This window comes from Megascapheus bottae, chromosome 7 (assembly GCF_031878675.1).
Source record: "Megascapheus bottae isolate mThoBot1 chromosome 7, mThoBot2.hap1, whole genome shotgun sequence".
Taxonomy (NCBI): domain Eukaryota; kingdom Metazoa; phylum Chordata; class Mammalia; order Rodentia; family Geomyidae; genus Megascapheus; species Megascapheus bottae.
The window spans coordinates 34,505,820-34,529,972 of NC_143515.1; the positions used below are offsets into that span (position 1 = coordinate 34,505,820).

At 50.3% G+C, this 24,153-nt stretch overlaps 1 protein-coding gene across 16 annotated transcripts in view; it reads right to left on the bottom strand.

The window, feature by feature from the left end:
• Dysf (dysferlin) overlaps positions 1 to 24,153 on the bottom strand; it is a 195,436-nt gene that overhangs the window by 88,893 nt on the left and 82,390 nt on the right. For all 16 annotated transcript variants that reach the window (XM_090336723.1, XM_090336718.1, XM_090336720.1 and 13 more), the window contains 8 exons: positions 19,008 to 19,200; positions 17,124 to 17,279; positions 13,960 to 14,091; positions 13,693 to 13,859; positions 12,860 to 12,974; positions 12,487 to 12,592; positions 12,119 to 12,261; positions 10,680 to 10,853 (listed from right to left, as the gene is read on the bottom strand). In XM_090336723.1, the coding sequence (XP_090192849.1) occupies positions 10,680 to 10,853; positions 12,119 to 12,261; positions 12,487 to 12,592; positions 12,860 to 12,974; positions 13,693 to 13,859; positions 13,960 to 14,091; positions 17,124 to 17,279; positions 19,008 to 19,200 (1,186 nt within the window). The remainder of the gene's footprint in view (positions 1 to 10,679; positions 10,854 to 12,118; positions 12,262 to 12,486; positions 12,593 to 12,859; positions 12,975 to 13,692; positions 13,860 to 13,959; positions 14,092 to 17,123; positions 17,280 to 19,007; positions 19,201 to 24,153) is intronic.

Sequence of the window (24,153 nt, forward strand, 5' to 3'; positions counted from 1 at the left end):
GCTCCATCTCAGAAATGTCAGGGTATTGTAATAAGAGGTCTCTGCTCTAATTCCTTTGCCCAGTGGCTCTCCTAAAACCACAGATGCACAGAAACCCCTGGCTTTCTCATCCCACCAGATCCACCCAGACTGATCAGTCCGCAGGACTGTCTTGACCTTTGTCCTGGCTAGAACCATTTCCAGAGAATCCTCTCAGACCCTGGAGCTATAAGATCCCCACACTCCAACTCCATGCCTCCAAATATGCAACACTACTGTCACTTCTGTGACCTCCTCTCCAAATCCCACTTACCTGAATTCCTTGTCTCCGAACCCACTTGATGCCTGTCCTCCCCCTTCCAGCCTGCCCATCCCCAAGCCAGAACCAACTTGGTGACCCATTGACTCCAGGTTTGAACCCTTCAGTGGCTCCTACACCAGCAATGTCAGAGTTCTGCTACTCAGATCCTGGAGACTTGTCCCATATCCCCATCAAACACCAAGGCTTGCTACTTCCAACTCCAGTCCTCTGCTGCAAGCAGACCATTCTCCCATCACATGCTCTGCCTTAGCCAACAGGCCCTCACCACTCCAGTCTTCCACACCCCTGCCCCATCACTGGCTACCCTAGATGCCTAAGTAAAGCCCACTCTGGTCCCTCCAGAGTAACAAAGTTGCGGGTCTCCCTCCATGTCCTTCCATTCTCCCTGTACAGGGTACACACACAGCACATATGCAGAGGTGATATGAGGGGTCCTGCTGCACCTGAGTGGGCTCTGGCTCCTCCCATTGGGCATTCTCCTTTCTGGTAGGGAGGACACAGTGAACACACATACATACATGCACGCACGTGCACGTGTGCGCACGCGCGCACACACACACACACACACACACACACACACACTCATTTCCTTTGGCCACAATTTTAATATGCCTCTAAAACCAGATCACTTGAGCTCCAATGCTGATCCTGTCATTAACTGTGTGATTTTTGGCAAATTACTAAACTTTCCTTTTTGTAAATGTGAGATAATTGCATAGTATCTCTCAAAACATTGCTGTGGTTGTTAAGGCAGCAGAGAATAGCCAAAGACAGGTGACTTATGTCTGATATCCTAGCTACTCAAGAGGCTGAGATCTAAATATCATGGTTCAAAGCCAGCCTATGCAGAAAAGCCATGACACACTTATCTCCAATTAAGCAATCAAAAAAAAAAAAGCCTGAAGTAGAGTTGTGGGGAGTTCCTACATGGCTGAGGCGGGGGTACCTCCTTGACTACCTGCCTTCCTCAAAAAACCCTCCTACTTCCCCCAGCTTCTCTCATGCATCCACCCACCAGGTGTGCTGGCAAGGTGTGCCCTAGCACAACACTTGGCACTAAACAGGCTTCAGTGAAGACTTATCACATGAAAGAAACCATCCCTATGCCCTAAACCAAATGGACAGTGAGAAGACTAAAGGTCTCGGGATGGGAGCCAGGAAAGAGTGCATCAGGCAGCCCCATCCAAGCCTTAAAAGTCAGTCTGACATGGCCACATAAGGAAAAATTTGAGGAACACATTTATACCTAGGAGGAGTCCTATATGGGTGAAAGGGCACAGGTGGGTCTTTGGAAAATCCCATTCAACCTCCTCTTCCTGCATGGCTTTACGGCACTGCCCAGAGACAGCAACCACCAACACAGCCCAGGGACAATGTTCAGCTGGCAGTAGACCACAGGGCCAGGGCTCCCACTGGTCTGCATAGAGCCAGGCCACAGGGGAAGCTGCTGTTCCAGTCTCCACCTGCCCACCCACCCCTCACACACGTGCACATACTCTTGCCCAGCCCTGGGGCCAGGTCCAGGGCATTGGGTTTCCCACAGTCACATTCCTGCCTCCATAGCTCATGCCTTCTACTCCTGGACTGGGGCTGGTAGCCACGTGGTCTGTGGCCACGCACTGTGTCCTGGGGCTAGCCGTGTAAGGAATTTTGCTGCTTGCTGGGGGACTGGAGAGTGTCCAACCCACTGCTACCCAGCAGAAGGCCAGAGCTCCAGCCTGAGGTAGGAGCAAGGAGGTCTCAGCCTTCTGGATGCCAGTAGGCTTGCAACAGGCCCCAGGCCAAGGCCAAACCCACCTAAGTCTTCCCAGGAGTGACCTCTGAAAACCTCAGCTGGGAGGAGGTTGGCAGATTCTTGGGAAACATAGAAACTATGAAAGGGACCCCTCTTCCATTTAAACTGACAGAGCCAAGGGAGCCCAGCAGCATGCTTGAGATTCCTTCCACCCCACACGTGGTCTGCCACATGTGTTGCTTCTCCCTGGAGCAAGGGTGCCTGCCCTGAACAGGGCCTGGAGGTCTAGATCAGGATCTGCTAACAGACGGTGGAGATCTATCCCACATAGACCCAGCAGACGAGGACAACACCTCAGTAGCCATACCACATTGTGGGCAGGAACTAACAGGACCTCAGAAACTTGTCACAGGACCACCAGTGGACTCCAAAAATCTTCCTTGTCCCAGCCAAGTCAAGCCAATGGACATGGCCCAGCACGGGTGGGTAGAGGGCAGTAATCCTTCCATTTACCAAAGGATTGCTTCCTACATAGGGTGGGCATGAGAACATACATCACGGGGCTGTGGAAAAGGGCACTGCCCCCCAACTCTTTGCCCATGCAAACAGGACCAAAAGGGGCTCCCACAGCTCCCAAGAATGGATTCAATTCTCAGGAACTTCACAGGCTAGTTGTTACACACAACCATTAGTAGAAAATAGCTTGTATAAATTTAGAACCCAAGAAATTGTATTTCAAACCTAAACCCACCCTAATGATGTTATTCTCCTCAGCTACGTGGGACATATCCCTGTGCTGATATACCACAGAGTCTTAACAGTGGGCATGTCAAAGACTCTATCCATGGTGTAGCTTGATATCGGCCATAGCAGAAGTAGTTACACCATGGCAATCAACACATGCTACAAATTACGTGGCATTGCTGTTCTGTTATTCTGGAGAATTGGTTGCTGAGCACTGACCAGCACAAGCAAAGGAACCTTCAAAGCATTTTACTAACATCCCTGGCTCCTCACCAGTAGTCCTTGCCTGGATGGCCAGATAGTGTGGTGATGTGGGATGGGTCCTGTAAACCCTGTTCATCCTGCCATTGCCTGGAAGATTTTTCATGATACTTGTGAGAGGAAGCACAACTAGAACAATTATTCTTTGTCTTCTCCATGCCTCGGTTTGCTGTGAGGTAGGATTTCTAACAGAACCTAGAACCTCCTGGGATTGGTTTAATGAGATAATGCATAAACAGAGCAGAAGGCACTGTTACCCTCAGTCCTGCCCTACTCACAGCACTGATCAGGCTGTTAATACAGCCTGTTAATACACTGTTGTGGGTTATACTGTCACTGTCAAAACTACTTGACTGCTACTGTGGCATAAAAGCAGCCCAAAGCATACAAAATAACTAAGCATTGGCTGTGTGCCCCCCAAAAAAATTTTTTTAGTAAGAAGAAGAGGAAGACATTCACAAAAGCAGGCAGAGGGCCAGCTTTAGACCATGGACCATAGTTTTCCAGCCCCTGCTCTATAATTATAGGTGATTGTTTTTGCTGTGCCATTATCATCTGTGGATGATAAGTGAGAAAATTGGATTCCGATCTGTAAATGTCTATCCTGGGGATAGATAGCAAATTAGCTGACAGAACTAAGGGGTCTCCCTGCCTCCCCTCAAGGGTCTTCCTCTTCCCCATCAGAGGTCACAGTACCTAAGTGGAGCTCTAGAACTGCAGAAGGTTAAGTGCCAAGTTGGGCTGTGCGGAGACCTGGACCCATTTCACCACCCCGGCTTGTTAGGATAAGAAGGAAAACCCCACAAAGGCCAGCAGACTCAGCCAGAGGAGAACCCTTTAAAAGAGGAATAAAAGGCAGAAACAGGGCTGATTGCAACCTTAAGTGAAATAGCAGGCAAGGGTGCAACCCCACTTAATTTACAGCTGGAGCCAGGGCCTGGAAGCAGTTGCTAGATTCCTCACAAAACTACCGGCTGGGCCCTGGGGAGCTGGGAGTGGCCTCAGGAAACCTGGAGAGTCCCCAGTGCCACGTGTGGGCTGGCCCAAGTGTATGCATGTGTCCCTCTAGGGTTTGCACAGCTCCACATGTGCAGGTTGCAGAGAACACTGGAATGGGTTTTATCCTGCGCCAGCTGCCATGGTAATTACAACAACCATATGTCCCATGTGCCTAGAATAGCCCTGCTTATGCCTATAGTCTCAGCCCCAGACTAGATAATAAATTATATAATGGTTCTAGCAATACTGGCACAGACTCTTGTGTATGATGGCATCCTAGGGCCACTAACACATCTACCCAGCAAGATGTCTGTGTGGTACACAGACAGACACATACATAGTCAGAGCCTCCACACTTATTGGCATCCAGATGGGAGCCAGACAGACTCAGGGTCTGCACATTTAGGAGATTTTTCCCATATTATCCTTCTCAGTGAGGAAGCAGGAGAGACAGGGAGGCCTCTACTTGACTAGAGGGATAGACTCATCACATACACACACACACACACACACACACACACACACACACACACACACACACACCATCATGAGGCCAGAGATGGAACAGATACACAGTTCATCTATTTAAAAACCCAAGAGAGCCAGGCACCAGTGGCTCATATATTAACCCTAAGCTACTCAGGAAACTGAAACCTGAGGATCACAATTCGAAGCTATCCTGGGCAGGAAAGTCCATGAGCTTCATATCTCCAATTAACCACCAAAAAGGCCACAAGTGGGGTTGTGGTTCAAGTGGTAGAACATCAGCCTTAAATTTAAAAAGCTAAGGGACAGCACCCAAACCCAGGCCTAGACTCTGAGTTCATGCCCAAATACTGGCACAAATTAAAAACAGGGATTCCCATAATCACTCAGCCCCAGCTCCAGCCATGGGCCTTGGTTACTAACAAGGTATAGACCCCACAGCTCCCAGGTCTGCCCTTGCTCAGTATACTAAATCTATGAACAGAACCTGGGGCTGGGAATGCAGCATGGCTTCATCCAGGTCCCGAAATGGACCCTCTCCTGCCAACCCACATCTTACCTCCTTTTCAGCCAGTTCAAATCTCAAGTTACTCTGCTCTGGTACTCCCCCCTCTTCCTGACCCCTTTCCCAGCACTTCTAACTCCCAACTGCTCTAACCTGCCCTTGGCCCCAGCCTGAGATGCTTGTGTCTGCAGGTCTTCTCTACTCCAGGTTGGAAATGAGGTCTCTGCAGGCTTCCTGGGTGGGAGCTGTCCTGAGTTAGGGACAGAGTTCTCTTTGGCTGTCTGCCTAGAGTATTGTCCAAGAGAACTTTTTCAATGGCATAACTGTCCTATAGTTGTATTGTCCTACATGGCAGCCAGCACCAGCCATGTGTGATCGTGTCATGTGTGTGTATGTGTGTGTGTGTGTGTGTGTACATGTGTATATGTGTGTGCTAGTACTAGAGCATGAACTTGGGGCCTGGGTGATTTCCATTAGCTTTTTCCTCAATGCTGGTGCTCTACCACATGGGTCACAGCCCAACTTCCAGCTTCTTGGTGGTTAAATAGAGATAAGAGTCTCACAGACTTTTCTACCCATGCTGGTATGAAATTACAGTCCTTGGATCTCTGCCTCCTAAATAGCTAGGATTACAGGCACAAGCCACAGGTACCTGGTTCCTGCTGTGACTACTGAGTATTTGAGATGTAGCTCATCCTACTGGGAATTGCATTTTATTTTGATTACTTTATATGAAAATTGAAAAAGCCACGTGTAGCTAATAGCTACTGTATTGCACAATGCAGACCTAGAGTCTTATTCTCCCCAGCTATAAAATGAAGTTTAATAATAGAATAGCAACCAGCTTTCTGGGTACAAAGTAAAATGCATATGCATATTCATATGCAATGCATTAAGAATCCTATGGCCTAGTTGTTGGCACATGGGTAAATAGATTCTAGCAATTCTTATCCTCTTTATCTGGATCTCTTGGAGAGATCAATAAAACTAAAAACTTTATGCCAGAATTTATCTATCACAAACACACACACAAGCACTATACACATGCACACACATAGATCGCATACACACCCATGTGCACACACACACACACACACACACACACACACAAAGTTTCCATCCGATTTCAAAAGACTCCTGTGCCCTGCCTCTATAGAACGTGCAAGTAGTTTCTCCCTGTCAAAAATTCTCCAAGGCCATATGCACACGGTGCCGACCTGTCTCCTCTCTCCCTGCCAGGCTCAGGCAGTTCAGGAAACCCTTCCCAACAGGAGGACAGTCAGGGCCAAGCACAGAGGCAGGGCTTGGAAAAATCCTCGCGCCTGGAGGGTAGGCCTAGGGCAAGGGCAACAGCACGGATTCCGTGAGCTCATCCCAGCAGCCGTCACTGAGTTCCCAGAGAGGCCAGTGGCGTCAGGAGGGGGTGACTGGGTGGGGGCGGCGGTGGTGGCTGCGGCGGCAGCTAGGGGTGTGGGGCGAAGAGAGGGAAGCTAGATGGAACACGCTATAATAGCGGCTTTGTGCTCCGCTTCCCAAGCTCCCTGGGAACGCCAGGAAGATTATGAAACCCGGTGTCTTTGGGAATGCCAGGATATTAGCTGGAAAAAGAATAATACGAAAATAAAATAATGCTCGGGATGGAGACAGCAGACGATTAGCAGACGGAGCCAGGGCTTCCCGCTCCATGAAGGGAGCCAGGCTTGGCCCCAACAGAAGGCTTCAGGGAAAGGCTGCCTGTGCTAATGAGCAGACAGGGCCTGCCTTCCAAAGAGACGTCTTCCAGAGGGATCTAGCGGCAAGGCCCAGACTGCCATAGATGAATGGGCCAGGGAGGGGACGGCAGGAGACAAAAAGCACCCAGGTCTAGTCCTCCGGCCTAGACATTCAAAATCATCATCACCAGGAAGGCTACCTGGACACCACCCACTGGGCTTCACTCCCCTCCCTCACAAGCCATTCCAGAAGGACTCGCTGTCCAGCACTCCAAAGATACAGTCTTCTGCAGGTTTATTTGCACTCACTCATCCTAAAATCCTCATTGGCTTCCACCATCAGCTTGGACCATGAGAAGATCATTTCTTGCCTCACCTCCCTATCAGGTCCCTGACTATTCAGGTACCTTCAACCCAGCCTCTCTCAGAAAAGCATCCAACAGCTGGGCTGATGTGAGTCCCTCCGTGGTCTACCAGATACACCGTGTCCTTCATATCCTCATTATCGGAACATGGCCCTCAGGCCAGCAGCCCCAGCATTACCTAGAAGCTTGTTAGACAGCCAGACTATAGAGCCCCACCCTGACACTGAATCAGAGTCTAGGTGTTAACAAGATCCCAACTGGCTCCTGGGCTCATTAAGTCCAAGAAGCCATTCTTTACAAGTGTCACTGTTAATCCTTACAATGATACTAAGATGGGTAAGGAAACAGCATGAAAGGTGAGAGGGCCCTGGAAAGCACAGGCATAGAATCCTGAGCTTATATTCTGCACACTCAGAAGACCTGTCATCCCATCATACCCTACCAGGTGCATCAGCACACATCAAGGATGGTACATGTTCCACAGCAAGCTCCTGGCACCAGAAAACACAGCCCTGCAACCCACGATGCAGTAGATTTGAGCCCCAATCCTTGACTGAGGCATCAGTATGTCTAGAACAGGAGCACAGGGACCCAAGGCTGACCTTTGTCTAGCAGGAAGCTTGTGAAGCTGACCACAGAAGGGAGCGCAGCATGTGGAATTTGTGACTGTGTCTGCATTAGAACTGATGGGGACCTAAACAGAATGGCCTAGACGGTTACTCTCAAACGGGCTTGTGGCTCTGTCCAAATGCCAGACACCTAAGGATTTTCTGAAACTGTGGTCTCAGATTCCAGATCAATGAGATCCACCATCTCAAAGCACTGGCTGTCACCCTTGGATTCTCAGGACTCTGAGGACTATCCTGAACGGCTCTCTGCTATATATCCCGGCCAGGCACATTTGAATTCTCATCCATCACCTTCACTTGATTTTAGTCCTCCCTCATGACACTTTCTGCCCCATAAAGAATAAATTAGTTGCTTTCTCTCTTCTGGGAAATGTTTCTCCATTCTCCCAGTCACCACAGCGTGGAAGCTTGGCAGTGGGTTCCTCAGTCTTGCTCACCTTCTTCCTCCAGCCAGAGCAGCACCGCCACCCAGTCAGTCTTGGTGGGAATGAATCCCAGTGGGAACGCTTCCAGAAGCCACATTGCGAACCACCTTCTAGCCAGGCTCAGTGGCTGTCCACATGTTCCCAGGACCCTCTGTCCTTGCTCTTCTCTTGCCTTCCTCCCTGCCCTGGCTGCCTGCCAGATCTGCCTTCCTCACACAAAACTACATTGGGTGTCAGACTTGCTAGGGCCAACAATGAACTGATTACAGCCCCAGGCCTGCCCTACAACCTGGCACTGGCAGTGATCCCTCTATTGACTTGGACCTCCCTCAACCTTGGCCCCACAGCTCTCACCCAAGCAGTCACCTCACCCTTGGATTTCCATCCCAAAACTCTTGATGATCTGAAGACAGGACATTCTCCCTCTCAACTCTCTTCCATGGCTACTTGGTCCTAAAGCTTCTCACTTTCAACCAGAGAATTCTGCACAACAACCCACAAGGACTATCAACCTCTCACTGAATAGAGTCCAGGACATGTCATCTGGCGCTCTTTACCTGGCATGGTTTCAAGTTTCTTTTCCATTTCTGTGGATCACAGAGCTGGTACATAGGCCAGGATGGCCAATTAGGACCCTCTAGGCTTCCCTAGCACAAGTACCCTGACCAGGTACTTGACCAGTCAGAAGCAGTCCCTTGTGTAAGACTTACATTGGGACTGTTGAGAAAGTGGTACTCTGCAACATGGGTTGCATACTTTTATCTAGTGGGGTTAATGGACTATGAAGATGATTCTAGCACCATCTTTCCTGGCTGTTATGAGAGAGTCAATGAGAAATGAGTCCAAGACAGAGAAGTGAGTCCAGAGACACTCAATATCCTGCCACTCTAACACCTGGCCTCCCTCCAGGCCAACTTTCCAGAAGCCCCCTTTTTATCATCAGCCCATTTGAATGTCATTTCTGTCTGACAGAAACATATCCTGGGTACTCAGTCATGGCCTTCCTCAATGGAGCCACTCAACCATCCCTAAGCCCAAGAAAAATCCTTTCTGACTGAAAACAAAGGCAGTCACTGGGCATCAGCCTTTCTTCTATCCAATCTACAGTTGCATCCAGTTGTTTCTGCCTAGATGAAGACCAGTTAGCCACACAGAGATCCAGGACTCTGCTTCTCCCCACATGGTTCCCCTGGCCTAGAGAGGCCTATCCACCACTTCTCTGACAGCCACCAGAGATTGCCTCTTTTACACTGCCACCACAGAGCCTAGCTTCTATCATAGTCTGAGACTAACAGAACTCTCTGTCCTGCCCAATCCCTCTTTCAATGTCTTCTTCTTTTTCATCCATCAGACCTTTGGTCTGCTCTATTAAGACTTCAGAATCCACTCCCATGGATGGGTACATCTTTGTTTTGGACTAAATATACATATGCACATATATTTCTAGATTTTTGTGAACAGCTTCAAGTTCCCTCAAGAAATACAGGGGAGCCAGGCACAGTGGCTCATGCCTATAATCCTAGCTACTCAGGAGGCTGAGATCTGAGGATCAAGGTTCAAAGCCAGCCCAGGCACTAAAGGACCTGAGACTCTTATCTCCAATTAACCTCTAGAAAATGGGAAGTGGGGTTTGGTTCCAGGGTAGAGCAGTAGCCCTGAGTGAAGAGCTCAAGGATAGCACTCAGGCCCAGAGTTCAAGCCCCATCACACACACACACACACACACACACACACACACACACACACACACACACACACAAAGGCATACAGTGGCTAGGACTAGAGTGTCCACAGAAAATACGCCATTCTGGCCAGATTTCAGAGGGAACAACTCATTCGGGACTCTCGTTTCCACCTCCAGAAGTTCCTAGGCCAGCAAAGCAAAAAGCTGACTATATGCCTAACCACCTCTTTTGTGAAGTCCATCGCCCAAATCCTGAATAACCTGGATCAGATCCCAAGACCACCCACCATAGAAAGTATACACAAGGTCAGGACAGCCATCCAGGAACTCAAATTTCTAAGATATACTTCTCCCCCAAATCCCTGGACGAAGCCCATGAGACAGCCCATCTCATGAGGATGCATGGCCAACCAAGGACCTTCCAGGGGCACCAGACTTTTGTGGCTATAGCAATGGGTGAGACTGAGGCCTCCTCTCCCAACTCCATGTCAGGCAGCCTCTGTAAGAGGCACTGGTTGCCTTGGCCCCAGTGTTGGGTCAGACACTTAGATGCCAAAGCCATCTCCTTCCCTCTCTGCTTCTATCTTGACCACTCCAAGAAGCAGTGGGTCTTCCAGTGCCAAGAAGAAAGATGTTTTCTTTTACAAGGACACCCAGACTGCTGCTCACTTTTCCCACTTACCACCCCACAGGGCCCAAAGCCAGGACAACTAGCCAACATCTGTCCAAAGGCCCTAACCGGAGGGGTTCTGTGCCTGCCCCACATCAGCCCAGAACAGCCTTGGGAAAGGAAGCCACACCCCATACAATCCAACAGGCACAGCCACACATACCAGGGCCCCCTCGAGGGCAAATACAGCAGCAGGCCCTGTCTTCTCCAGGGGTTCCATGCGACGGCGCCAACGGCGACGGCGAAAGGCGTCGGTCTTGCGGTACTCCAGGTGAAACTTCCAGCCAAAGAGAGAGGCGTACTCCCAGCCCTCGCCCGCTGCCTCTGCCTGCCTGTGCTGCACAGGAGAAAGGGCAGACTCAGAGGCTGACTGGCAGGTTCTGGACCCATCCCAGGTGTGCCTTCCTATCCTTCACAACTCCCTACCAGCTCCAACATCGGCAGCCTCCTGGTGGGTAAACTTGGAAGAACCATCCGGAGGAGAGAGCTTAGAGTCACCTAAGACCCCTACATAGAAAAATCAAGAGGGGAGAAGAGGCTCTGTAGGCTGAGGGAAAAATCCAACTGCTGAGAAGGCAGGATGGGAAGGTGGACTGCAGTTGCGAAGGAAATTGGGCACTGGGGCTGCCTGTTTATTTGAATTAGGGGTGGATTGCATGAATCCAAGGGTTTCTTGTCATTTCCGTTTTCGTCTTCACATCCCAGCTTGTAAAAATGGAAGTAGGTCTGCGGTTCAGAGGCAAAACAAAGATCTTGCTTCTCACACTCGAGAAGTGTCCCAGGAAGGGACACTTAGGCTAGCCGTGGAGGGATCTAATATGCTCTTGGAGGAGACCTTTTCCCAAGCCGACAGGGACACTGGAAGCCTCTGGTTCCAGTGCCTAGGAAAGAATAGTTTGGGACCACTCAGTCTGGGCCACTAATATAGTAACAACATCCTGGAAGCCAGTTGTGTCCTCTCCGTGGAAGATGCTGATAGTAAGGGAGAAGGTAAGGCCCTGGTGCTTGGCTAGGCTCCATCTCCAGCAAATGAGTGCCCTTCTGAGGAGAAACTGTCTGCCTGGTCCAGGGCCTCCTGGTCCAGGGAGCTGTCCACTGCTAAAGGACCAACCTCACTGGGTAGATGTGCCCCAGCACATCTAGCAGCCCTTGACCAATGACAGCCAGCCAAGAAAGTGTAAGCCCCTCCCCCTTTCCTCCAGGTAAGAAGGATGCTTGCCCCCACAGGCTACGTCCTTGCCTCTCACCCTCCTTAGAGCACAGACAGTATCATGAAGCCAAAATCATGCTACAGATTCTCCCCCTAGGAAGCCAGATCTAAGGCACTTCCAGTCATATTGCTGTACCTTCTGGGGCTGTACAAACAAGGCTTCTTCATGTACTGTACAACAGTTTGTGGTATCTGTATGTGTATATGTGCTATGTGGAAATCTGTGTAAACTAAGTATGACCTATGGGAGGATGATATGTGAGTATGCAAAGTGTGATCTGTGTATGTGTTGGATATGACAAATGACCATATTATACCTGCATGTATTTGTATCACACAGGTCTGCATCTGTACCCATGGGGCCTCCCTCCCTTCCACCACTAGCCACTCACTTTCTTCAGGGCTTCCATCTGGCTGAGGTCTCTCCTGCGCAAGCGGACCCAGCGCCTCCGTCGGTGAGTATAGTACATCTTCTCAGCAGGGACCCAGTGCCTTGGCTTCCGGTCCGGGGGAATGGTGATGCTGTACTCCCAGCCTGGAGAAGAGGCAAGTGTCACTGGTTGCCCAACAACTCCCCATGTCTTCTGAACCAACTTTCTTAGGCCAACATGATCACAGCCTCGGGGGCATGCACACAGTTTCCAGAAGCTAGTGATGAATTCCTAATTGATAGCTTGAAGCAGGGGCACATTGAGGAAGTCATCCAAATTAATGAAGGCCAGAAGCCCCGGCCAAGGAGCTGGCCAGGGCCGCATCCTACCTTGCTCATCAACAGCCCGATTGAGGTCTGTGGACCATTCTTCATCTTCCCACTTCCAGCCCACTGGGCACTCAATGTCATCCTTGGGAAGCACCTTCTCCCCATTCTTGAGAAAAACAATAGAATAGGTAAGTATAAGAAGATACCAAGAGACCTTTTCAGAGTCACAGAAAAGAAGCTCCAGACAAAAGGTGGAGCCTGTGTGACTAAGAATCACCATCCTTCTGGAAACTAGAGCACGAGGCTCAGTAGGTAGGTTCAGGGCAGAAAATCTCCCAGCCTTCCTTGAGCCCTCTTGGAACCAAAGATCCAAGGTTCCTGGAAAAGCTGATCCTATCCCAACCCCCACCCCAGGCTTTGTCATTCCCCTTACGACATCAGTGTAGTTGTCACTCATGTAGATCCACTGGCCTCCAGGGAGCCGGGTCTGGTTCTCAAACACCTCCTCCACGAAGCTCAGATGACCTGCATCAGCATCATGAAGCAGGCTGTGGGAGAGGACCAGTCAGAGCCACGTTAAGGAGACCTGTACCCATCCACTAATCCACAGCAGTGTGCAGACCTGATCTGCATGTGACTCATTGCAAGACCTGGAGGGACGTGGTAAAGAGCAAAAGGGAGACACAGAGATACCTAAAGATAGTCAGAGGTAAAAGACAATATTACTAGAGATAAAGAAAAAGAGACCAACCAAAAGCTTCAAAGCTGGGAAGATAGTTGAATTTCAATAGATACTTAGAGAAATGAAAAATGTTATCTAGCTATGCACTAAAGCTTTGCGTACTTGTCTGTATATGTTACATTGTATATACTTTTTAGGTTGCTGAATATAACTAGGGAGAGGAGAAAAAGATACAGCTGGCGAAGGTGGAAAGGGAAGCCAGTATAAGAAAAAGGACTACCCCAGAGCCAGGATATATAGGATCACCTGTTCCGGGTACAACGGTCTTAATCATGGTATCATGGAAGATAAGGCCACATCTTTGGAAAATAATTCAAGGGATGCTTAATAATGAAGGACGTTCTGAGTGTTAAGGCTCTTCCAGAAAGAATGCTGCCTGTTGAGCCCCAGTCCCTGTTATGTCCAAGTAGCAGTTTCCATGGCCAGTGCAGGCATAGGTGGAATGATTGACAGAGCAGAGGGTTTCAGAGAAAAGACCAGGGCAGAGAAAGTGGTCACTGATGGCAGCCTTGCCCATAACTCACGTCTTCTCTGGACACACGAACCAATCTCCTGCCCAGGCCCATCCAGCTGAGGGGCGGAAGCTGTCCTTGGGTAGCTTGATCTTGCCAGTGACATCAGAAAATTTGGGGTATGTGAGGCCCGTTGTGCCCCAGTTCCCAACCAAAGCCAGCTTGGTCTGGTTCTCATACTACAGGATGAAGAAGGAGAAGTGAGGGGCCTGCAGAAGCTCTGGGAGGAGTGGAGTAGGGGGGGGGGCAGAGGCAAAAGTGGGGTTGGCAGGCACTCACGGTTTCAGCAAAAACAGACAGCTTCCCCTCGGCAAACTGATTGAACTCCTTCTCATCCACAGAGAGCCCAAACCAGAGCTTAACCCGAATCTGCACTGGCATCCGGGTTCCAGGCACGGCCTCCATTGGATACTGTGTCCGAGAAGCAAAGAAACTCAAGTGCTTTTTCAGGATCAGACTATCCAAGATCTGGGCCTACCACCCCAGAAGCCCATCCATGAGCCCTCCGCAGGCAGGGCTGTATATAGGCCAGCATCCCTCCACTTCCCTCCCCTATCGTTACATTTCCAGCCTCTTCTAGAACCTGTTCAGTGGCACACTGGGCTACACTGGAAATAGTTATTTATCTGTTCTGTCCAATATGGTGGACTCAAGCCCTCTGTGGCCACTGAGCATGTCAAACGTGGCAGTGTGAACTGAACTCTGATAGTGTTATTTGATTAACTTAGATGTAAATTGTTATATATGGTTTTCATATTGGACAACACTATTCTAGAATTTGTCTCTAAAGGAGAAACCATGATACAGATCTAGAAGAGAAAGAGAAGCAAACCATTTCATTTCATTCTCAACATATTATATTTTGTCTAGACATTAGTAGATCATCTAATACCCCTATGTTTCCAAGCGCTTATCAGCCTGATAACCACTAGTCACTGTTGCTTCAACTGCTTTTCATCCTGAAATGTTCAGAAGCACTGCCAAAATGAAATAACCACAACAACCCAGCATTTAAAAAAAAATAATAATAATTCTCTACAATTAAATTCACCCATTTGACTGAAAACAAAGATCAGATGTGGCCTAAAGAAAAGAAGTTTCTCACTCTTAGAATAACACACTGGCCCCCAGAGGCAGTAAGACCTAAATTACCCAGGCCTAGTGTGCAGGAGCTCAGTGGAGAGTGCTTGGGGACAAGGCACTGAGAGTGAGGAGAAATGAGTGTGAGTGGGTTCAGAGAAGGGAAGTGGGGGGGGGGTCATAGTAAGAGGTCCAGAGCTGACAAGGAAGGAGTGGGCTCCTGGAGGGAGATCCCAGGCAGGAAAGATTCCGGAGGAGGTGCCAGCTATCTCCCACGTCTTCTTTGGGTTCCTTCTCTATGAAGCCTTCAGGAACCCCCCGATCCCACATGACCCTCCTTGAATGTGCCCCCGTGGTAGTTCACTTCAACTGCCCTCTCCCTGGAGTGGTTAGCTGCCTTTCTCCCCCTCCGAGCCACCAGCCCCAGACATGGCAGGAATTCCTGACAGCCCCCCACTTTCCTCATCCATCCCAGATCTCTCCCTGCCCTCCCCCAGACAGGGCCAGCCTGCCTAACTCAAAATAGCAACAGCAAATAAAGAAATGTCTAGTTTGGGGCTTCTCTCTCTTTCTGCTGGTGCTCATTTTTTCCAACTTTGGTTTAAGTTAAGAAACACCAATGTTTTCTTGGTCTCTACTTGCTGCCAACATTTTTGTAGAGCTTGCTCAGGAGCTACTGGCGGGGCTCATAAACTCAGTGGGGAAGACTTCGAGAAACAATTCTATATCTTTTTTTTTGTTTGGAATCAGAGAAATATTTCAGTTTGTATTTCCCTGAGGCTGCAAGGTCAAGAGGTGAGAGCCAGAGAGCAATAGTTGCAGTGCAGGGCACCCTGCCTCACTCTGCTCCCCCTCCCTGGCCAGCCCATTGGAGGTGCCTCTCTTTAACTTCCCTTTCTGTCATTATAGGAAGAGGTTACACTTTGAAGGAAGACCTGTGGTCAGAATTCAAGGTTAGAGTCCCATATGGGAAGTACCCCAGAGAGCAGGAAAGATGATAAGCTAGAGAAAGAAGTCTGCTGGCCAACATACACAGATTGGAGGAATGCATCAAATATATCCTGCATGCAAATATATCCTCAGTTCATTCCTGACCTTGAGTTATCCAGTGATAGCACTTGGAGGGCAAGGAGCTCCCCAAAAGAACCATGAGAGAAGTTGGGAAGTAATATATTTTGAGCGCTTAGTTCAAAACCATTACCTGTGTTATCTAAGTCAGTTTCAAAGTCTACAAAGTAGCATCTTCACCTCCATTTTATGGGTAAGAAAAGAGCAGGCAGTTCAAAAAGGTTAGGCAACCTAACCAAGGTCACAGAGAGCTCCAGCCAGCCCTGGAAACCTGTCCACACAGGCTGTATTGCTCTCCTCTCCACCCATCCCAGGGCGGGCAACGAAATGACTGGCTAATGTAGGAATGGGTCAACCAGCAGTCAACACAAGGATCTACTCAGATGGCTAGAAACTAAGTTTGGTCAGAAATGACCCCCTGGAAGAGATGAGATGGGAGGGGAGATGTGAAGAAGGAGGAGATGGAGCAAAGAGGCTTTGGGGAGATGGAACAGGCGGGATGAATGGCAGCCTTCAGGAAGGCACCCACCCATCAGCTAAGAATCTTCACATTATGGATGCGTCATCTTCACACTATGTGCTGACCACCCGCCACAGCCCTGGCCAAAGTAGCCCTGGCCTCATGTCCCCACACTAAGCCAGAGAGGAGAAAGAGGGCTCCCTCCCGCAAGCACCTCTCACTTCCGCGTAGCCTCATCCCAAGTCTGGTCAACCCCAGTGGGGAAATCAAAGAGGTAGTAGGGGAGGTGTGAGAGGAAAAGAGTGAGGAGAACAGGTGGACACTGGGTGGGGTCAGGGACAGAAACACTGGCTCTCAGCCCCCTGAGGATAGGTCCAAGTCACACTCACAAGCAGTCCTGACCCCAGATCCCATCTTCCCAACAGGAACCTCAATCATGGCTCCAGCTGGGAGAGGGGGTCAGTGCACTGGGGCAGGTGTAGATGGCTAATCTGTGTCAGGACTGTTATTGGCTGAGGGCAGGTCCTCAGGGACCTACCCTGATGAACAAGCCTCTAGTACCTCCCAACCCTCACTCCCACAGATAACGTGAGGCTACACACCCCTCCTCATTTATTTTTAGCACCATGATTCCAATTCCAACCTACTAATCTTGGAAACTGTGTGCATGGAGACTAAAGACTATATGCACAGAGGGTGACGGAAGATAAAGAAAAGTTACTCTAGCCAAAGATCCCTCCCTTCTAAGACCAGAGTCCAAGGATTCTACAACAGGTCCAGAATTGGAAGAAATAGAAGATAGGCCTTGCATTGAGAAAATATTATCACAACTCACTTTTAGAAAGACTGTTTGCAGCTTCCCACAATTTCTGCCACAATAATTGGCACCACGCCGGGAGAAGATGATTTCGTGGGCGGGTACCCGCTGGTAGGCCACACGTTTGTCTCCCTGCAGCATCCAGATGACGATGTCTGGCAGGCTGTTCTGGGGCTGGAGAGAGGGGCATTCAGGGTGGCAACAGTGACATGTCCAGGCCCACACTTCATAGTGGCACCAGGAGCTGACTCTGACTCAGAGGCTACAAATCTCACCTTCTGAGTCTCCCTCCCTTGAGTGGGTGTCTATCTAGAAGCAGTTCTGAACCCCCAAAGAAGGAGACATGACCATTCTCTGCCTCTCTCTCCCCACCCCCCCTCTCTCTCTGCACACACACACCTGGCAAAATATACTGAGCAACCATGGGATTTTGGGAAAAGACCTTGCACCTGGAGCACAATGGTCTGGTCCCTAAGTCCCCTCTATTCACAAAATGTTACCGGGGTCAACCCTTCCACTTAAGATGCCAGCCCCTAAAGTTTTTCTAGAGGCCTTCCCAAAAGGCCGCTCAGTCTTCCTCCTGGAAAAAGCAGAGCCTTAGAGTCCAGGACTCTGGGCTCTGAAAGTATAGACAAGCCCGAAACAGAACTGCAAGGCTTCTAAGTCCTCAGGGCTGTAGCAGCGAGTGGCAGGCAGCTGCCTCTACTGCACGCACTGGAGAAAGGCTGCTGGGGACATATTCTCCATCTAATTCTGTTGTTGGACCCACACTTCCAGATTGCTCATTGATGCATGGCAGTACCCACTTGACATGAAAGAAAGTTTAGGCTTAGAGAGGTTAACAACCAACTTCATTTTTCCTGACTCTCAATCATTGTACCAAGGCTTTACAAAACTGAGGACCCTAAAGCAGCAGCAGCTCCTGAGACCCCAGGCCTGGGGATTAAGAACACTGGACATTCTGATGCATGCACGATTGAATAGTACTTGTTCAGTCCCATTAACAGTCATTGTCCTGTCTAGCCTTATCTCCTACCAGCCATATTAGTAGCCGGGTCTAGGGCAAAATTATAGAGGTAGCCAGAGACAAATCTGAAGATGTTTCCTGTAACTGTGAGGGGTTGGTGTGTATACAAAGAGTGTACATGGCCCATCGCCCCTTCTTGAGTACTCTTCCTACTACTATCTGCAGCCTGCTGTTCCAGAGTCTACTTCCCAGCCACGCCTCTCTATATCCTCCTGGGGACAGCCTTTCTTACTGCCTGCACCTGTTTCCTGGGGTCCTAGGTGGCTCTGGTGAGAGTGGGCAGAAGCTGCATCTGTCAATAGACCTTTCTCCTCATTGTAAACCAACCTCTAGCCTGCCTGCCTGCTGGGAAATGGGATGAGCTTTCCCACCCAGGGAAAATGTACCCCAAAGACACACTGGAGTAGTTTTCCACTAGACTAGAACAAAACTCAAAGTAAAAGCAAATGCAGCCTCTGTGGGCCCAAAGGCATCCAGGAGATTAGAAAACAGATTTGGAAGAGGCAGACTTGTAGCCTGGCCTCTACTGTGTATGAGTGATACCCCAGGTAAAGCAGTTCCCCACATGGGACCTGGAGCTAAGTACCCTGCATTCTGGTCCCAACACTGGATATAAGATTCTCTGATGGGCTAGGTGCATTTATTGAGCACCTTCTGTATACTAGGTTTTGTGCTAGGCCCCATAACTCTCACTATCCTCTTTCTTCCTCCTGCAAATGAGGGTATTAAAGCTCAGTTTGAATCACCTATCCAAGGTCATCCATCAATAGGCCCTGGGTTGAATCATGGTCTAGACAATATCCACATGCCTCCTGGTTCTGATTCTCCAGGCAAAAGGAAGACAAAGGAAGGCAGGCACCCCCCAGGTTAATTACCTCCTCTGCCAGGGCACGGAGCCTCAGGAGCCAGTCCTCAGCCTGTTCTAGGATAGCAGGGAGCTCACTGTGGCTGAGCTTCAAGGCCAAGGCAGCCTCCATGATCTGGTTCAGGTGACGGGTACGTAGCCGGAACAGGTACTGGTCCAGGTGAGTAGCAGATGGTATCTCATGCACATCACCCAGGGGCTGGCTATGAAAGACAATTGCAGTGTGCCTGATGAGCGGGCCCTCCACCCACCCTGGGTGCAGGCACACACGCATACACGTGCACACACAGCACAGTGTACCTGGGCACGGGCCCCACACCTTCAGCCTACCTGCAGGGTGTCTTTTCTAGCCTAATCTTCTCCATCCCATCTCCTCCAAGAAGCCTTCCCTGACCTCAGCGCCCTCATCCTTGCTTCTCACTCCAAAGGCTCTTCTAGCCTGGGGCTTCCTTTAGAAACTCATCTTTAACCTTCAATCCAATCATTTCTTCTTCTTCTCTCTCTCTCTCTCTCTCTCTCTCTCTCTCTCTCTCTCTCTCTCTCTCTCTCTCTCTTTCTCTCTCTTTCTCTCTCCCCCCTTCCCCCCACCAGTTAACTGCAAGCTCTTTCATAGAGCCCAGCAGCTCCCTCTCTTCCCCTATCCCGTATCTTTCTGCTCCCTGTGCCATCCTAGGGCAGAGGCCCTGAGCTCAGTTGCCCTACACTGAAATAAATTCAGTCTGTGTTGTGTTCACACTCTCTCTGAAAAGGAAATTTATGAACTCTGATGAGCCACGTAGCCACCTCGCCATGAGGAGGCCAGCAGGCAGCAATACAGATTCATGCATCCCCTCTGCCCCACAGCTCCCCTCCCAGAATCCTCTGCTTTGGATGGCCTTGAAAAGGAGGCAGGGGCTCCACGCAGACCTAAAACACACCCCTGAGCCCCCAGTGAAGAGTTCATTTGGAGGTGAGAGCTCCCACCCATCCTACAGGAACTACCTAAAAGCCCTTCCCTCCAATGGCTGTCCTTCACCATTCCAAGTCTGGAGGCCATTCACAAGCAAGGGTCCTGCAAGATGCGGTGTCTTGCTGTCCCCTCCCCCAGGTAAGACCCCCTCCTGACTGTCTCTGATTGAGCTGCTGGGGGCCACCCTGCCCCCAAGCTCACAGAGCCCTCAACTCTTCCAACAGGACATTAGTCAAATCCACTAGGTCAGGTCTGCTCTTACTACTTGCACCCCCACTCCCCACCACCACCCCCCAGCTCCCCTCCCCACAGCGTCTCGACTCCCGGCTCCCGGCTGATTTATTTTTCTGCCAATTTCCCCGAGCTATGCAGAACCAATTACCGTCGGAGCGCAGCAGCACCGCTGCCGCCAGATACAGCACTCTGGCAGGCCCTCGGCGCACTGCATTTTTCCTGTTATTTTTTTTAATTGAATTTTTAGGGTGGGGGGAGCAGTACATGAGCTCCATCTCGGGGAAACTTAAGCCCCAGGGCCTGTCTCAGGTCACGTACTGCACACCCTGTAGTAATATAATATTTACTGCCCCGAGGGTGCCGCGGACAGCCGCCCCAGGCCAGCAGCAGGCAGCCTGTAGGGCTTGCAGAAGTTGAGGCCACTGTGGGTGAGGGGGGGTCTGGGCCGACTGGGGCCTGAAGGCGGGATGGGCGGGGATGGAGAGGGCCTAGGAGAATAGAGAGCTGGGCCAACTGGGGTGATTTATGCACCCCAGCCTGGTTGGGAAGCTGGGAGGGACCAGGATGTAGACCACCAAAAGGAGATTTTCATGGAGACACAAGCTAAAGCCAAGACTTCCCAAAAATACAGCCAGGACCTGTGAGTGCGGCTGACATGTCTCAGCCCTACCCCCACCTCACCCTGCCCCCATACACACACCGAGAGAGCCCAAGATAGGGGGACTGGGTGATGCTGTGCTCCCAGCCTGCCCTGCATATCCTTAGCTGACTTTGAAATTGGTGTGGTGGGTTGCATAGGCCAAGAGCCATGACCTGGCTGCTCACCAAGTAGCTGCCTGGCCCTGTGCAACCAAGCCGCCGTCCCCTACTGGAGACAGGCACCGGGAGGGGAGAGCCTCTGGCCTGACAGATGAACTGGTTTCAGGTGTTTGGTTCAGTCCTGGTTAGCAGCAGTTGTGCTGGGCCTGTGCTGAGCTGGGGGTCCAGAGATGAGAACCAGCCCTGCTTAGCTCCAGGAGAGAAACAGAAGAGGTCATCCACCATCCCCACTGAGAAGCCAGAGAGTTAAGAGTCCTTCCTGGAAAAGAAGTAGCCCCAAGCTGCACCTGCAGAGCTGGCAGGAGTTAGTGAGGTTCAGGACAGTGGAAAGGACCAGTATGTACATAGAAGCAAATGCACAGAGGCAAGGGGAGCCATGTGTGGGATGGGGTGGGGTGGGGTGAGGAGAGCCAGCCAGTACAGCCATCAAGAAGGGAATGGGGTATGTGAGGCAGATAGCAGGGAAGAAAGGTCTGCTCTACAGGATGTGAGTTAAGCCATCCAGGACTGAAATGGAGGCCCCATTTTAGAGAGTCAGTGTGGATAGTAAAGGGAGGGAGGAGGATGAAGGAAGGACATGGAGAGGCACACAACCAACAAGTCTGAGGAAGAGGGAGGCAGTGTTGACCCTCTGTCCATTGTGGGCTCTGGTTTTGGTAGATCCAGGCAGAGACACAAGAGAGGGTGATAAAACCTGCCCAGGGTTCTATGGAACCCAGGGAAGAAGCCATATGTGCTGTCAAGGCAGCCACATGGAAAGGTCCACAGGCAGCTGGGACCATGGGTCTAGAGATCATAGTTGATGGCTGGGCTGGAGGAGTTGAGTGGAGCTGTTGGCTATGGGGAAGACACTGGTACTAGAGATGTAACAGGGCTGGCAGGAAGAACAGGTGAGCAGCCGTGAGAAGCCTTGGTGTCATCAACTGTGAAGATACTCAGTGCCACAGCTGAGGGGAGGGACTCCTTCTTGCTGGGGACCCAGGCTGATTGGACCTCAGGTGGTACCTGAAGGCATCCGTTCTGATTCCTGGAATTCTTCTCTTGAAGAAGCATCATGTGTTCCCTCAAGAGAACCCAGCCTGGGCCGGGAGTTTGGCCTAGTGGTTAAAGTGCTTGCCTAGCATGCATAAAGACCCGGGTTCGATTCCTCGGTACCACATACATAGAAAAAAGCCAGAAATGGTGCTGAGGCTCAAGTGGAAGAGCTCTAGCCTTGAGAAAGTCCAAGGACAGTGCTCAGGCCCTGAGCTCAAGCCCAGGACTGGCAAAAAAAAAAAAAAGAGAGAACCCAGCTTCCTCCCAGTCTGGGACCAAAGCTCCTGAAAGGCCTGGGTAACCTTCTACTCCTAGGATAGCAACTCAAGGGTCTGAGTTTAACAGGAGTGGTTTTACCCAGTGCTTCAGAGCAGAGCACTAAGGAGGGCACTGAGAGCACCCCAGGGCCAGATCCCACCCATCTGTGATGTTCCAGGTACCACACACCCACCAAGCTCCAGCCCTCACATGTGTCACAAGCACTGGTGTATGTGGGAAAAACCTGCACTCTACCTTCCCAGATCCGATGCCAGAGGGGCAATGGCCAGTCACTTTGCAGGGGTGCCCTAGGGTGCAAGGGTGCCCTGAGAATGTACCTCACAGCTACAGCTCCAAATACTGCCATGCTCATGTGTCTAGCCCCACCAGCCCTGCAACCTCCAGACCATGGGGTCAGCTTCCTCACAGATGCCCTGCTGTCAAGTGAGACTCCTCCTCTCCCAGCCTGCTTCCTTTCTGCATACCTACACAGAGCATGGCCTTAATTACTCCTCAGCTACCCCACCCACAGCCAGGGGTAGTCTCTGTCCCTACTTCCAATCCATCATCAAGTTTCCCCTTGTAGAGTATTATAATAATGGAGTTCTGCTATCTAGCTGGTATGTACTCTGGGCAGGTTGATGGACCTCTCTGTGCCTGTTTCCTCATTTGTGAAATGGGAATGATTCTACTTCTGCCTCATAAATTTCAGGTTTCATGGTTAGCTAACACACATCAAATTCTTAGAGCAGTTAATACAGCCTAAGGTATCCATGATGGTCTCTGCCTTGCTGCCTTAGTTACCTTTGTCCAAGTCACCTGCACAGCCAACGTTGAGTTTCCCTTTGCCGGGCCTCTGAGTACCTGTCTCCTCACAATCACCAATCTAGCATCAAACCCAGGGTTGCATTGCTCCTCAACAGCCCCAGGCCTAGGCCCTACTGGGCACAGCCCCCGAGGCCTGCTTCTTTGGCATCAGCTTCCTTCTCCTTTTGCCTGGGCAATGTCACCTTTGAAGGCCAGCTCTCTTCCCACTGAGTTCCCATCAGCCATCCTTCCCTCCCTCTCTGCCCACAAAACTTTCCTGGATTCTGTTTGTTGAGATTATTTTAACTCCTGCTCTGAACTCATGTTTGCCTCTAATTCCGACCATGCTTTACTTTGTGTGCTGGATTTGTGCATCCATCACCTGCTAAGGGCTAAAGTTGCACCCTAGTCAGTAAGTCTAGCACTGCCAGGATTCGAAAAGGCCTTAGGAATGGGCCGTCTACAGCCCCACTGGTGGGGATAGAAGGTGAAGGAGACTTGATGAGAATGCACTTCCGAACTAACTGCAGCAGGATGGGCTGGAAGGGGGCTGCATCTGACCCATGGTTACTCATGTCTCAGCAGGACAGCATTTCTTTCTGTGCTCTGTTCATTGGGGCTCCATAGCCAGGCTGACAGAGGGAGTGATGAGAGAAAGAAGGCAGAAAATTCATTTGCATATATTCATACTTAATCCCCTAGAAAGCAGAATTCTAAGTCCATGTAACAGTGGGGAAACTGAGATCCATGGAAGGGAAGCTGTGTAAATGCACAAAGCTGATGAGTATGGCTAGTTCCTAAGACTTGATGTTTCATCTTAACAGTAATTACAGCTCCCATTGATTAAACCCTTCCTAAGGTCCCAGCACTTCATTATATAGTCTAAAGTAGTTACTCCTCAGGCCAAGTTGAAGTTTCAATGCTCCCTTTGGAAGTGTCTCTCCAGAACCACTTAGCTGTGGAAGAGATGCTGAGATGTGCCCCCTCCACCAGGCATCTACACCCCCACTTTCCATCACCCCAAGAGGACCCTTTCCTGAAACTGACAATCAGC